Below are 13,130 nucleotides of genomic sequence, written 5' to 3'. Positions count from 1 at the left end.
AGGGTGGCCCACTCAACCATGGCGCATTCCTTTTCCTTTTTAGTGTAACTGGGCAGAGAGACTTCTTCCAGGGGTGTTAGGGCCATGGGGAGGGAAGGGGCTCTGTCCATGTCCTCACTGGCTGTGGTCTTGGCTGCCTTATCTGCCAGACGATTTCCCCACGCTATGGGATCGTCTCCTTTCAGGTGTCCCTTACAGTGCAGGATTGCTACTTCCTTTGGAAGCCAGATGGCTTCGAGGAGTCTCAGTATCTCCTCCTTGTTCTTGATAGCTTTCCCTGCTGCGGTTAGGAGGTCCCTTTCCTTGTAGATGGCTCCATGTGTATGTACAGTAGCAAAGGCGTACAGAGAATCAGTATAGATGTTGACTCGCTTGCCTTCACTGAGGGTGAGGGCTCGGACTAAGGTATATAATTCAGCCCTTAGAGCTGACCATCCAGGTGGTAATGCCTTAGCTTCTAGGACTTCAGTGGTTGTGGTTATGGCATAACCCGCTTTCCAGACACCCTCTTGTAGGTAACTGCTGCCATCACTGAACAGCATGAGCTCTGGATTCTTTATGGCTTGATCCCGCAGATCTGGACGACTCACGTAGACTTCATCAGTCACCTCGGAGCAGTCATGTCTTGTTCCCCCTCTTCCGTGGGGAGAAAGGTTGCTGGATTTAATGTCCTTACTGTTTCAAGGGTGACCCGCGGGTTTTCACAGAAGAGCCCTGGGTATTGTGCTAGCCAAGAGTTGGAAAGGAAGTGGTGTCCCTGTGCATTCATGAGGGACACAAATGCATGAGGGACCTTGAAGTTAAGTTCTTGCCCCAGGGTAAGTTTGTCTGCCTCCTTGATGAGTAGGACTGTGGCTGCCAGCGCCCTGAGGCATGGTGGCCATCCTGCTGCTACGGGATCTAGCTTCTTTGACAGGTAAGCAACTGGCCGTTGCCAGGGTCCAACAGTCTGGGTGAGTACCCTGAGAGCTATTTTTTCCTTTTCAGTCCAGGCAGGGGGTTCTCGATCTGGTCCCCCTAAGAGATGATAAAGGGGTCTTGCTATTGCCGAGAACCCAGGGATCCAGATGCTGCAGAATCCTGCAGCCCCCAGGAATTCTCGTAGGCCCCTTTTTGTCTGGGGCTGTGGCAGGGAGATGATGACCCTTTTCCTCTGTGGCCCTAGTTCTCTTTTCCCTTGGGGGAGGAGGGAACCAAGGTATCAGACCTGTTGCTGGCAGATTTGTGCCTTCTTCCATGAGGCTCGGTATCCCAAGTCTGACAGGAGCTGTAGGAGGGCCTTGGTGCCTTTGGTGCAGTCTTCTTGGTTGTCACTGGCGAGGAGGAGGTCATTCACACTTTTTTTTTCCTGAGCCACTTAGGTGCCCCTGGGGGTTGCTTTTTAAACACACAGCTTCTGGGATATTCCCCTCATCCCACCCATTTTGATTCAGTGGGTTTGCATAGGCCGGATAGTATTACACCCAGTGCTCAGTGCCCTCTGTAATACCCATCACCTGGCTACCCCATCCCCCAAATAGTTGCCTTTTTAACAAGGTCCTCCCAGGTGACTCTTATAAAGGAGGTTTGTAAACAATGTCTAAGCCTTGCTGTTCAGAGTGCGGCCAGTGGACCAGCAGGATCTCTATCGCCTGGGGTATCTTGTTTAAATCGCCAATGACAACCCTACCACAGACAGACAACCGGAATCTGCCTTTGTACAGTGTAGTAGCTTGGTTTTTGATCTGACCTCTTCTCTGTTTTCATTTTAGTAGGGTTCCTCCCCTGACTTCCTTGCCCCAGTCCTCTCCAGAAGAGCCAGTGTCCCCTGCCTCTCCCTACCTGAGACCTGTCCCATCCCTGGGGGATGCTCGCCCCAACCTCCCACCACCCAGAGATGACAGGGAAAGGTGCTCTGTAAAGCTTAAGAACCTAAACAGCAGGAGATCTTGCCTTGTTGGAGAAGGCCGACTTGGCCCCCAGGTCCTATGACCTCCACAAATTCCAGACCCTCAGGCCTGTCTCATGATCTCAATTTTGGTTGCTCCGCTTTGTCTCCATCAAGTGTTCTGAAGCATTTCACACATGACTGGGCTTAGGCAATTTGGCCAGACCTGTTCAGAGACCCCATCTCCTCTTGCCTTGGGTTCAATCGGAGGCTAGTGTGTCCAGTGGGCTCAAAGGTTATCTGAGCCCTAAGCTTGGAGAGTATGTCTCGGCCCAGCTCTCGAGAGGGATGGGGCAATCAGACAGATAAAGGAATTCATGTCAGACCTTGTGGCCCCCGAGTTCACACTGGCGAGCCTGGCAAAAGGGCTGTTGTATCGCTCGCGTCCCGGTGGCCCTAAGGATGGTCACAGTCCTTTTGCTGAAAGGGGCCACTGGGGAGGTGACAACAGAGTGCTCAACCATAAAAGTCACTGGTTGACCCCCACCTTCATTCTGACCGTGGGCTCATGGGGGCCAAGGAGGAAAGAGCCCAGTCCCCCTCAGTCTGAGTCCATTCCCGCAAGGCCTATGAGGTCCTCCTCTCGGGGTTCTTCCTTGTAGCGGCTGGACATTTGTTTTTCCAATGCCCTTTCTCTTTACAGTAGGCACATTGATCCCTTGCCAAGGGGCTCTGGGCTTCCCCCCCTTTTGGTGGTTGGGGTCTCCCCATCTTTGTGTTGTCCTTTTCTTTCAGGGCAGCGGCAAGGAGGCTGACTTGCTTTTTCATCTTTTTGTCAGCTTCCTGTTCGGCTGCAACCTCCCTGTTCATGTAGACCTTATTGGCCATCTCTATTAGTTGGATGATGTTCATCCTGGCAAAACCCTCTAGTTTCTGAAGTTTTTTCTGATGTCTGGAGCAGCCTGAGCCACGAAGGAGGTGTTTACCATCTGTTGGCTTTCCTGTGCCTCGGGGTCAAATGGAGTGTATATCCTGTCTACCATGGCCTGTGGTTTCTCAGAGTAGGATGGGGTGTTATGTTTATGGTTGAGGAGTTCAGTGGTGGAGAAGGGTTGATAATATATTATGGAAACGGCCGGGTTGGACCGACCCATCTTCATCGTGCCCCTCGGGTTCCCGCGTATCTCCTACCAGCATTTGGAGGGCACTTGACCCTGGCCTGGGGTGCAGCCTGGCTGCTGGTCCTGGAGAAAGTGGATCCTTTGAGCCTGGGAGTGCCAGTGAAACCTAGGGCAGTGGAGGGTCTGGAGCTAAAGGGCCTGGTATAGACAATCTTGAGGGTATGTATGGTGGGGGCAAGTTCGGTTTGTCCTCAGGATCTCCGGCTAGAATTTGTGGAGACTGGGGCTTTTGTTGATTTTCTTTAGGTCACTTGGATGAGGTGATTAAGACCCTGGCCTGTCCCTGCCTATTGCAAGCGAATCGCACCCTGGGGGAAGGGTCTGAGCAATTCCCAGCCAGAAGTCAATGTATGGAAACTGGTCAGGGTGTCCTGGTTCTCCTGTTAACAACTCGCCATACTCGATCCATCCAATGTCCCTTCTGAAGGCCACCGGACATCAAAGGTGGGCCATTCCAATTCACATAGGGTTCTCAACTTGCCAGGGTTCATCCTGACTCAATAGTCTCCCAAGAACCCCTTCTTGAAATTTTTGATCATGGTCTCTAGAACTGTAGGTTTACTCTGCCCTGACCCCATGGTGATGTCCCTGTGTGTGGTGGCGCAGAGACAGACCGGGGGGGGGGGTGCCTCCTGATATGAGGGGACCAATCAGACACCCATCTGGCCATGTCCCGAAGGAGCTTAGGTGAGGCTTAGCCGTAGCAGTCTCAGCGTTGTGACTTACAATCGGAAATTATTCTGATGCTGCCATATACCATATGCCGTTCACCATGGAATCGCAGACGGGCCCACTCAGACTCTGTAGGCTTCTGGGGACCTTAAGGGTGCCCGCCCGTGGAGTCACAGAATCAGTCAGCTTGAGCAAGCCAGGTTGGACTGCACATCCATGCACACATTCACACTCCAGAAGTTATTATGTTCCCTCCCTGGGAATCCCTACCTGTGAGACCTCTAAGAGGTCTCTGGGAGGTGATCAGGCTCCCCTTCCACCCCAGTGGGGGTGGGCCTGTCTGGGTCCTGGGGCCCCAGGCCTTACTGGAATCCGACATCAGGACCAGGTCCTCACCTGCCAAGTTTCCTCCAGTCTGGTGGGAACAGCGGAATGGGGCCAGCCCTAGGCGACCAGGGTGGGAGACTGCTGAAAATTACGCAGGGCGCGCCTTCTCTGTTATGATCCCTCCTTCCGTCACCACCCCTCCGTTGCCCCCAAACCGGTGGCAACAATGGGCCAGTGCGGTTGGGTTTCCCGGTCAGGGAACCAAATGTTATGGGACCTGGACTGGATCGCCTGACAGAAGAAACAAGCGGCACTCGGAGATCTTGGAGGATAGGAAGTTTATTTAACACCTGTGGGCTCAGAGAAGAGTGATCTCCAAAGGTCTGAGCCCTGAGCACAAACAAAGGGGGCAATTTATACACTTCTCCTTCTGCCCACTGGCACTTTTGGCGCGTTGGTGTGTGCGCGAAGTGGGGCAGGGAGAAGAACCCAGATTGGTGCACGCGGGAAGCAGAGCAGAGAGAAGAACCCGGAAGAGCCCCAGGGCAAGGACTGGGACTCTCTCTTGCTGGCTCGGTTGGCCATCTTAGGACACAGATTTTCCTTATCAATACCAAAACCAGAGAAAGACACCACAAAAAAAGAGAACTGTAGGCCAATATCTCTGATGAACATAGATACCAAAATCATCAACAAAATACTAGCAAACCAAATCGAACAATACATTTAAAAAATCATACACCACAATCAAGTGGGATTTATTCCCAGGACACCAGAGTGGTTCAATATTTGCAAATCAATCAACATGATACATCACATTAAGAAGAGAAAGGATAAAAACCATATGATCATTTCAATAGATGCAGAAAAAGCATTTGACAAAGTACAGGATCCATTCATGATAAAATCCCTCAACAAAGTAGGTTTATAGGGAACATACTTCATTATAATAAAGGCCTTATGTGAAAAACCCACAGTGAACACAATATTCAATGGGGAAAAACTGAGAGCTTTTCCCCTAAGGTCAGGAACAAGACAAGGATGTCCACTCTCACCACTTTTATTCAACACAGTACTGGAAGTCCTAGCCACAGCCATCAGAAAACAAAAAGAAATAAAAGATCTCCGAGTGCCGCTTGTTTCTTCTGTCGGGCGATCCAGTCCAGGTCCCATAACATTTGGTTCCCTGACCGGGAAACCCAACCGCACTGGCCCATTGCTGCCACCGGTTTGGGGGCAATGGCGGGGTGGTGACGGAAGGAGAGATCATAACAGAGAAGGCGCGCCCTGCGTATTTTCAGCAATCTCCCACCCTGGTCGCCTAGGGCTGGCCCCATTCCGCTGTTCCCACCAGACTGGAGGAAACTTGGCAGGTGAGGACCTGGTCCCAAATTGGTAAGAAAGAAGTTAAATTTTCACTATTTGCAGATGACATGCTACTATATATAGAAAACCCTAAAGACTATACCAAAAAACTATAGAACTGACAAATGAATTCCATAAAGTCACAGGATGCAAAATCAATGTATAGAATTCTATTGAATTTCTGTACATTAATAATGAAACAGAAGAAAGATAAATTAAGAAAACAATCTTATTTACAACTGCACCAAAAATAATAAAATACCTAGAGTAAACTTAACCAACGAGGTAAAAGACCTGTACTCTGAAAACTATAAAACATTGATGAAACAAATGGAAGATGACACAAAGAAGTGGAAAGACGTTCTATGCTCATGGATTAGAAGAGCAAATATTGTTAAAATGTCTATACTACCCAAAGCAATCTATATATTTAATTCAATCCCTATTAAACAGCCTTTTTCACAGAACTAGAACAAACAAGCCTAAAATTCGTATGAAACCATAAAAGACCCCGAATAGTCAAACCAATCTTGAAAAAGAAAAACAAAACTGGAGGTATCACAAGTCCTGATTTCAAGCTATACTACAAAGCTGTAGTAATCAAGACGGTATGGAACTGGCACAAAAATAGACACATAGATCAATGAAACATAATAGAAAACCCAGAAATAAACCCACAATTTTGTGGTCAGTTAATCTTCTACAAAGGAGGAAAGCATATGCAATGGGAAAAGGAGTCTCTTCAACAAATGGTTTTGGGAAAACTGGACAGCTACATGCAAAAGAATGAAACTAGACCACTCTCTTACACTATACACAAAAATAAACTCAAAATGGATTAAAGACCTAAAAGTGAGATCTGAAACCATAAAAATCCTAGAAAAGAGCACAGGCAGTAAGTTCTCTGACATTGGCCATAGCAACATTTTTCTAGATATGTCTCCTGAGGCAAGGGAAATAAAAGCAAAAATAAACTACTGGGACTACGTCAAAATAAAACGCTTCTGCCCAGTGAAGGAAACAATCAACAAAACTGAAAGGAAACATACTGAATGGGAGAAGACATTTGCAAATGACATATCTGAGGAAGGGTTAGTATCCAAAATATATAAAGAACTGATACAACTCAACAACCCAAAAAACAAATAGTCCAATTAAAAAATGGGCAGAAGACATAAACAGACATTTCTCTAAAGAAGACATCTGGCCAACAGACACATGTAATGATGCACAATATCACTTATCGTCAGGGAAATGAAAATCAAAACTACAATGAGATCTCATCTCACACATGTCAGAATGGCTAAAGTCAAAAACACAAGAAACAACATGTATTGGCGAGAATGTGGAGAAAAACAAACTCATACACTGTTGGTGGGAATGCAAACTGGTACAACCACTGTAGACAATGGTATGGAGGTTCCTCAAAAAATTAAAAATAGAACTACACTGTAATCCAGTAATCACACAACTGGGTGTTTATCCAAAAAATACAGAAACACTAATTCAGGGGGGATAAATGCATCCCTCTGTTTATTGCAGCATTATTTACAATAGCCACACTATGCCTGAGTGTCCATCAACCGATGAATGGATAAAGAAAAATGGTGTATATATACAATAGAATATTATTCAGCCATAAAAAAGAATGAAATTTGGGGGGCCTGGGTGGCTCAGTCGGTTAAGCGTCTGCCTTCGGCTCGGGTCATGATCTCAGGGTCCCGCAGCGGGCTCCCTGCACAGTGGGGAGCCTGCTTCTCCCTCTCCCTCTGCTGCTCCCCCTGCTTGTGCTCTCTCTCTGTGTCAAATAAATAAATTAATTTAAAAAAAAATGAAATTTTGCTATATGGATGGAGCTAGAGAGTATAATGCTAAGCAAAGTAAGTCAGTCAGAGAAATACAAATACTGTATGATTTCACTCATGTGGAATTTAAGAAACAAAACAAAGGGAAAAAAAAGAGAGAGAGACAAACCAAGAAACAGGTTCTAGAGAACAAACTGATAGTTACCAGAGGTGAGGTGGGTGAGAGATGGGTGAAATAAGTGAAGGGGATTAAGAGTACACTTTCATGATGAGCACTGGGTGATGTATGGAATTGTTGAATCACTGTATTGTATACCTGAAACTAATATAATACTGTATGTTATCTATACTGGAATTAAAATAAAAAACTTAATTAAAAAATGCTCAATAACAACTACAGACTCAGGATCATAGAATTTGCTCATGGACTCACACAACTACAGACTCAGGATCATAGAATTTGTTCAGGGACTCACAGGTAGAAATTCAGGTTTGTCTGACTTTGGAGCCCACACCACCCAAGAGCTAGTACTGAAAACTGAGGTGTCAACATTCTTGAGCTATTGTCACCTTTACCTAACACCCAGTTTGGGGGTCTAGGGGAGGAAAGAGGTACTTACTGATTAAATAAAAAGTCTAAGAAAATTGTAAAGTCCAAAAGTTTTGGGAATGGGAGATCACTGGTTACTACTTTAACAATTCGCATCCTGAGTTTCGTTATTTCTATGTGGAGGATTTGGACCAGGTAATATTTAAGGCTGGCAGTCCATCACTTGATTATGCTATGCATATATTCTTATTTCTGGTTTCCTAGGAAAAAAAAAAAATATATATATATATATTTATATATATATATTTATATTTATATTACTAGTGAGAAAGATATATCTTCCTGAAAAATAATGACAATTCTGTTCTTATTTAGGTTTGGGACACATTGGCTAATGATAAAGAATATGGATGAGGTGTGATGGAAAACCAGGATCAACAAAGGAAAAATTATCTTTGGCAGCTTTTCATCCTCATTTTCAGGATCCTCTAAACAGTGCTAATGCTCAGCACCTCTTCTCTTGTGAATTCTTAGAGCTGTGTCCCTGAGATCTTACTCTGAGCCTCCCGGAACAATTAGAACCGGACCTATTATTTTAGGGATGGCCAGTCCTTTGGATGAGAGCTGCCAGACTGTCACCCACTGCAAACATGACTAAGTGATCACTGCCCTCTTTCTCTCTGAACCTTGACTCAGCCTTACAATCATTCACCACTCAATGCCACAAGAGAGCCACTATTAATTGATTGGAGCTGACACTTAAAAAAAAAAAAAACAGCCATTGCATGTGTGCTAAACTAATTCCTCTTTTTTATTAAAAAAAAAAAAAAATGGACAAAATTTACATCCTATTTGAACTCTCATCCCAGAGTAAGAGATTCTTGAAAACATAAAAGGATGTTAAGTCCTTTATCAGTGACTAAAGGTGGAATTTCAGACCAGAGGAAAAACAAGTAATGAGGATTATTTAAACAAAGGCAAGGGGATGAGTTTTCTGATAAGACTCAAAAGACAGCACAGAATTTGTTCCCTGTGAGAGTGAGATGTTTACACTGACATTTAAGATAAAAAATGGAAGATGTACAAGACACAGTGATGATTTTTAATAAATATTATTTCACCACAAACCTAATTCTTATCTGAGTCATAGAAACAGAGTTTGAAGGAACCTTAGAAAGACCAGGATTGGATCCCTAGATCCCACAGAAAACCCGGGTGGGGATTGCTCATGCATGTGCAGTCTTGGCACACATTATTGTACCATGAGGCCTACCCCACTTAGAATCATCGCTGGTACTAGAAAATTCTTCATCCACTAAATTCTGGTATGTTCTAGTCATTGGTTTGAGTTCTGTCTGAGCAATACAGAGCATGTGTGATGTGCCCTCATTCCAAATCCTCTCCTCCCTAGGCAAAATAAATCTTTTTAATAAACCATTCCTCCCCCTCCTTTCCTCACATCACACTGGTTACCTGTTTCTTATTAGTATGGCACATCAGTAGAGAGTTGTATGGCAATTTCCTCTGTGATTATAGAGTCTTGTGATTAGAGGCTATTCATCAATATCTAGCATTTACCTGAGTGAGTGTGTACATTGAGGCCGTGGAAAGGGAGGGATGAAGTCACTGGCAGTTCATAAAAGGCACTTGAAGAAAGGGTGTTGGGTGCCTGGGTGGTTCAGTCAGTTAAGCATCTGCCTACAGCTCAGGCCATGATCTCAGGGTCCTGGGATCAAACCCCGCATTAGGCTCCCTGTTCAGCAGGGAGTCTGCTTCTCCCTCACCCTCTGTGCTCTCTCTCTCTCTCTCGCACTCTCTCTTGCTCTTTTCAAGTAAATAAATAAAATCTTAAAAAAAATAAAAAGGTGTTCATTGTCTCCCTGTACAATATGGGACTGCTTTAATTTTAACCCAGCAGGTTCCTGGATCTCTGGTTCCATATCTGCTGTGTCTAGCACAGTATTGGACACATAGCAGAATCCACTATTAGGTACCAAACTGAATTATCTAACTGGGGTCTGATTCACTTCTGTTTGCTAAACTTATTACCCATTATATAAGTGAAACTTTCTTCCTGTTCTCCTCATTAGTAAATGGAAGTGTTTGGAAAATGGCAAAAGGACAAAATAACTTCATGAAATCAACATCTATTATCTGTTGGTCATGGTATTGGGTACTTTATATAGTAATTTAACACATTTCTCTAAAGCCTTTGTGATGTGGAGATTATTCTCTCATGTTATACAAAGAAATGGAGGTCTTGGATTGTAGGGAATTTGTCTGAGGCCATACAGCAAGTTAATGGCAGCAAGAATTTGATGTCCCCCCCCCCCCCCCATGATTCCCCCTACATCTTCAGCTTAGATTGAGTGCCTGTTCAATGTGCTCCCATAGCAGCGGAACTTTTTCTAACCCTATGACATCATATGCTTGTTTTTCTAACCCTATGACATCATATGCTTGTTTACTCTCCTCCTCCCCTGCCATGGGGAACCATCTGCAATCGGCTCATGTTTGGATGCACAATGTCTGACACACAGTAGGAGCCTAATAATAAATATTTGTTGATGAAATAAATAAAAATCCCAAAAACTACACCGTAAATGCTATGCCAACAGAACTCTGTGACTATTCTCATGTATCATCTCCTAAATGGCCATCATCTTCCATTTCAGACATTGAAACACTAAGAACTTTAAAAGTTTAGAAAACAGGATAATCAGGCCATGAGCCCATGACCAACCTTCATTTCCTGGCTTCCCAGGTCCCTCCCTCCCCCCAACTCCCTCTCCTTAGCCATCACTGACAAGCACTTCCATCTCCAACATTCCAACATTACAGCTTGGAATAGTAAGAGAAAGGAGCCATTGTCTCTGATGCCTCAGGTGCTCCTCCCGCTCTATGAATGACAGATTTTATAAGTCATCCAATATGGCCACACCTAGGAAGTAGGGTGTACAGAAGTCAAGAATACTGTTCTGGGATTAGAGGACTCAAATGCAAACCTTGGTTCTGCCAATTACCAGTTGTATGACATTGAACAGATGACTTTATCTCCCCAAGACTCAAGTTCCCTGTTTGCAAAATGGGAATTAAAATGATATCTACTTCAAGGGTGCCCGGGTGGTGCAGTCAGCTAAGCATCCGACTCTTGGTTTTGACTCAGGCTGTGATCTCAGGGTCAGGGGGTCAAGCCCCACGTTGGGCTCTGTGCTCAGCAAGGAGTCTGCTTGAGGATTCTTTCTCCCTCTCCCTCTTCCCCTCCCACTTGTGCTCATTCTCTCTCTCTCTCTAAGAAATAAATAAATCTTTTTAAGATAAGGTATCTACTTTTAGAGCTGTTAGGGTTCCATGAGATAATGCACGAAAGTCCTTCAGACGATGTTTTGTACATTGAAAACATTGAGTGGCAGCAGGTAATGCTAGGACCTGTAGTAGCAGGAGGGCTGCCTGGCCTCAGCTCCCCATGTCCTTTCCAGAAGCAGCAAGAACAAGCATCTGTGAGGATTCTGCCCACGCCATTGCTGCTTCAGAGCCCTGCCCTCCCTGGAGCGGTGTACATTTGCCAAGGAGCTGACGATGCTGATGGAATGAATTCATCCTGATTGATCGATTTTGTTATCAAGTTGACACATGACATCAGTCCTTGAGAAATAACTTTATGATCTTGTTTATTGTTCTCTACAATAACACGGTTTCAGGTAAAGTTTACAGAAGAATGTTTTCACTGCGTTCTTCTCAGAAAATAAAATCCACCGCAGGCCAGATAGGAAGCAGGTAAGCTGGTGTTCCTCTCTTTTCCCCACAACCTGGGAAGAAAAAAATAGTATCTTATGCAACACAAGATTGTGAAATCGTATAACTTGGGTGATGGGAAGTCCCATGTATAGAAAACTGTGAGTGGTAAGGATGTGGTGCTTCTTGTAGATCCAAACCTACTCCCTGTGGCAGTCCAGGCCTCTCTTCCCAGATGCTGAACATCATTTTGTTCCTAAAGTTTGTGTGTCTTACCTAAACTGCGGAGGAGAGAGCATCCTTTATGTAGCTTTGTGAAATCACAAACATATAGCTTTTCATTTATGAACATGCTGCTGTGGCAAGACTCTTAGGACAGGCCTATCTGCCCATCTCCCCATCAATATTCACAGATTTCCATTGCCTCTCCATTCTGGTCCAGACAGCTGAAGGCGGTAGCAAAGAGGCAGAGGACTGGGTACCTTTCAGCTCCCCAGAAAGCTGCTTGAACAGCAGAGAAGTGCTACCACAAACACGCCACACAGAGTGGTAGAGACCCAGAGAGACATGAGAGGACCAAGATGGACCTGTGGGGTACAAGGCACGTGAAATGAACCAGAAACAGACACTGAAGCAGCAGAAGGGAAAAGGCCAGGTGACCACACAAGCTACACATACATTTGGCATTTGGCTCAGATAGCAGGGATTACCTTTGGTGGGTTTTACTTTATATTTCTCAAGCTGCCTGGCTTTTGGCTGTCACTTTGGGGCCCTGAGAGGGGAAAAAAAGAAAGAAAAACACATAGAAAAATTTAAGACATGATTATTTAAATTTGGAGACGCATGTTGCCTTGAATTTTGGGAAGAAAAATTACAGCAGTCCCATCTTGTACAGGAAGACCATGAACATCCTTTCTTCAAGTGCCTTTTATGAACTGCCAGTGACTTCATCCTTCCCTTTCCATGGCCTCGATGTACACACTCACTCAGGGAAATGCTAGATATGGGTTAATAACCTCAAATTACTTTATTTTTTAAAATATTGCATTTATTTATTTGACAGGCACAGCGAGAGAGGGAACACAAGTAGGGGGAGTGGGAGAGGGAGAAGCAGGCTTCCCGCTGAGCAGGGAGCCCGATGCGGGGCTCGGTCCCAGGACCCTGGGATCATGACCTGAGCCGAAGGCAGACACTTAACGACTGAGCCACCCTGGCGCCCCTCGAATTACTTTAAATATATGTTGTAAAAGCTAATAATTTGAACCACACACACACACACACACACAAAATTTCCACAGACTAAGCATTCCCTTGGAAAAAGTAGAGGGCTGTCAACCAGAATGAAGGCTGTGTGTGAGTGTGCATGTCTGTGACCAGGCAGGAAGGATATGAGAGGCACAAGTTTGTGTGTGTGCGCTAAGTGTGAGTCTGGGGTGGAGTGAGAGTTGCTGGGAAAGAAATGGTAAGAAAGGAAGCTGGAAATCAGTGAAGAGCACTTCCAAGCAGCCATCCATTGAGGCTGGCGTTCACACGTACCTGAGAACCCTGGACCACCATAAGCTGGCGAGAGAATCCAGTCACTGTGGAGTGAGAACACTCAGGGAGCACGTGTCCTCTCTTCCCCCTCA

The 13,130-nt window shown here is 45.2% G+C and overlaps 1 protein-coding gene across 1 annotated transcript in view; it reads right to left on the bottom strand.

Annotated features, from left to right (window-relative positions):
* The window catches only part of AFM (afamin), a 36,288-nt gene that overhangs the window by 3,076 nt on the left and 20,082 nt on the right, over positions 1-13,130 (bottom strand). The window contains exons 14-15 of the mRNA XM_032399619.1: positions 7,794-7,813; positions 433-675 (exon numbers count right to left, since the gene is read on the bottom strand). Coding sequence (XP_032255510.1) covers positions 433-675; positions 7,794-7,813 — 263 coding nt within the window. The remainder of the gene's footprint in view (positions 1-432; positions 676-7,793; positions 7,814-13,130) is intronic.

The sequence above is a fragment of the Phoca vitulina genome, unplaced genomic scaffold (genome assembly GCF_004348235.1).
Source record: "Phoca vitulina isolate PV1807 unplaced genomic scaffold, GSC_HSeal_1.0 scaffold3, whole genome shotgun sequence".
In the NCBI taxonomy this organism is placed as follows: Eukaryota; Metazoa; Chordata; class Mammalia; order Carnivora; family Phocidae; genus Phoca; species Phoca vitulina.
The sequence above is the reverse complement of the archived record's forward strand: the minus strand, read 5'-3'. Positions and strand labels throughout refer to the sequence as shown.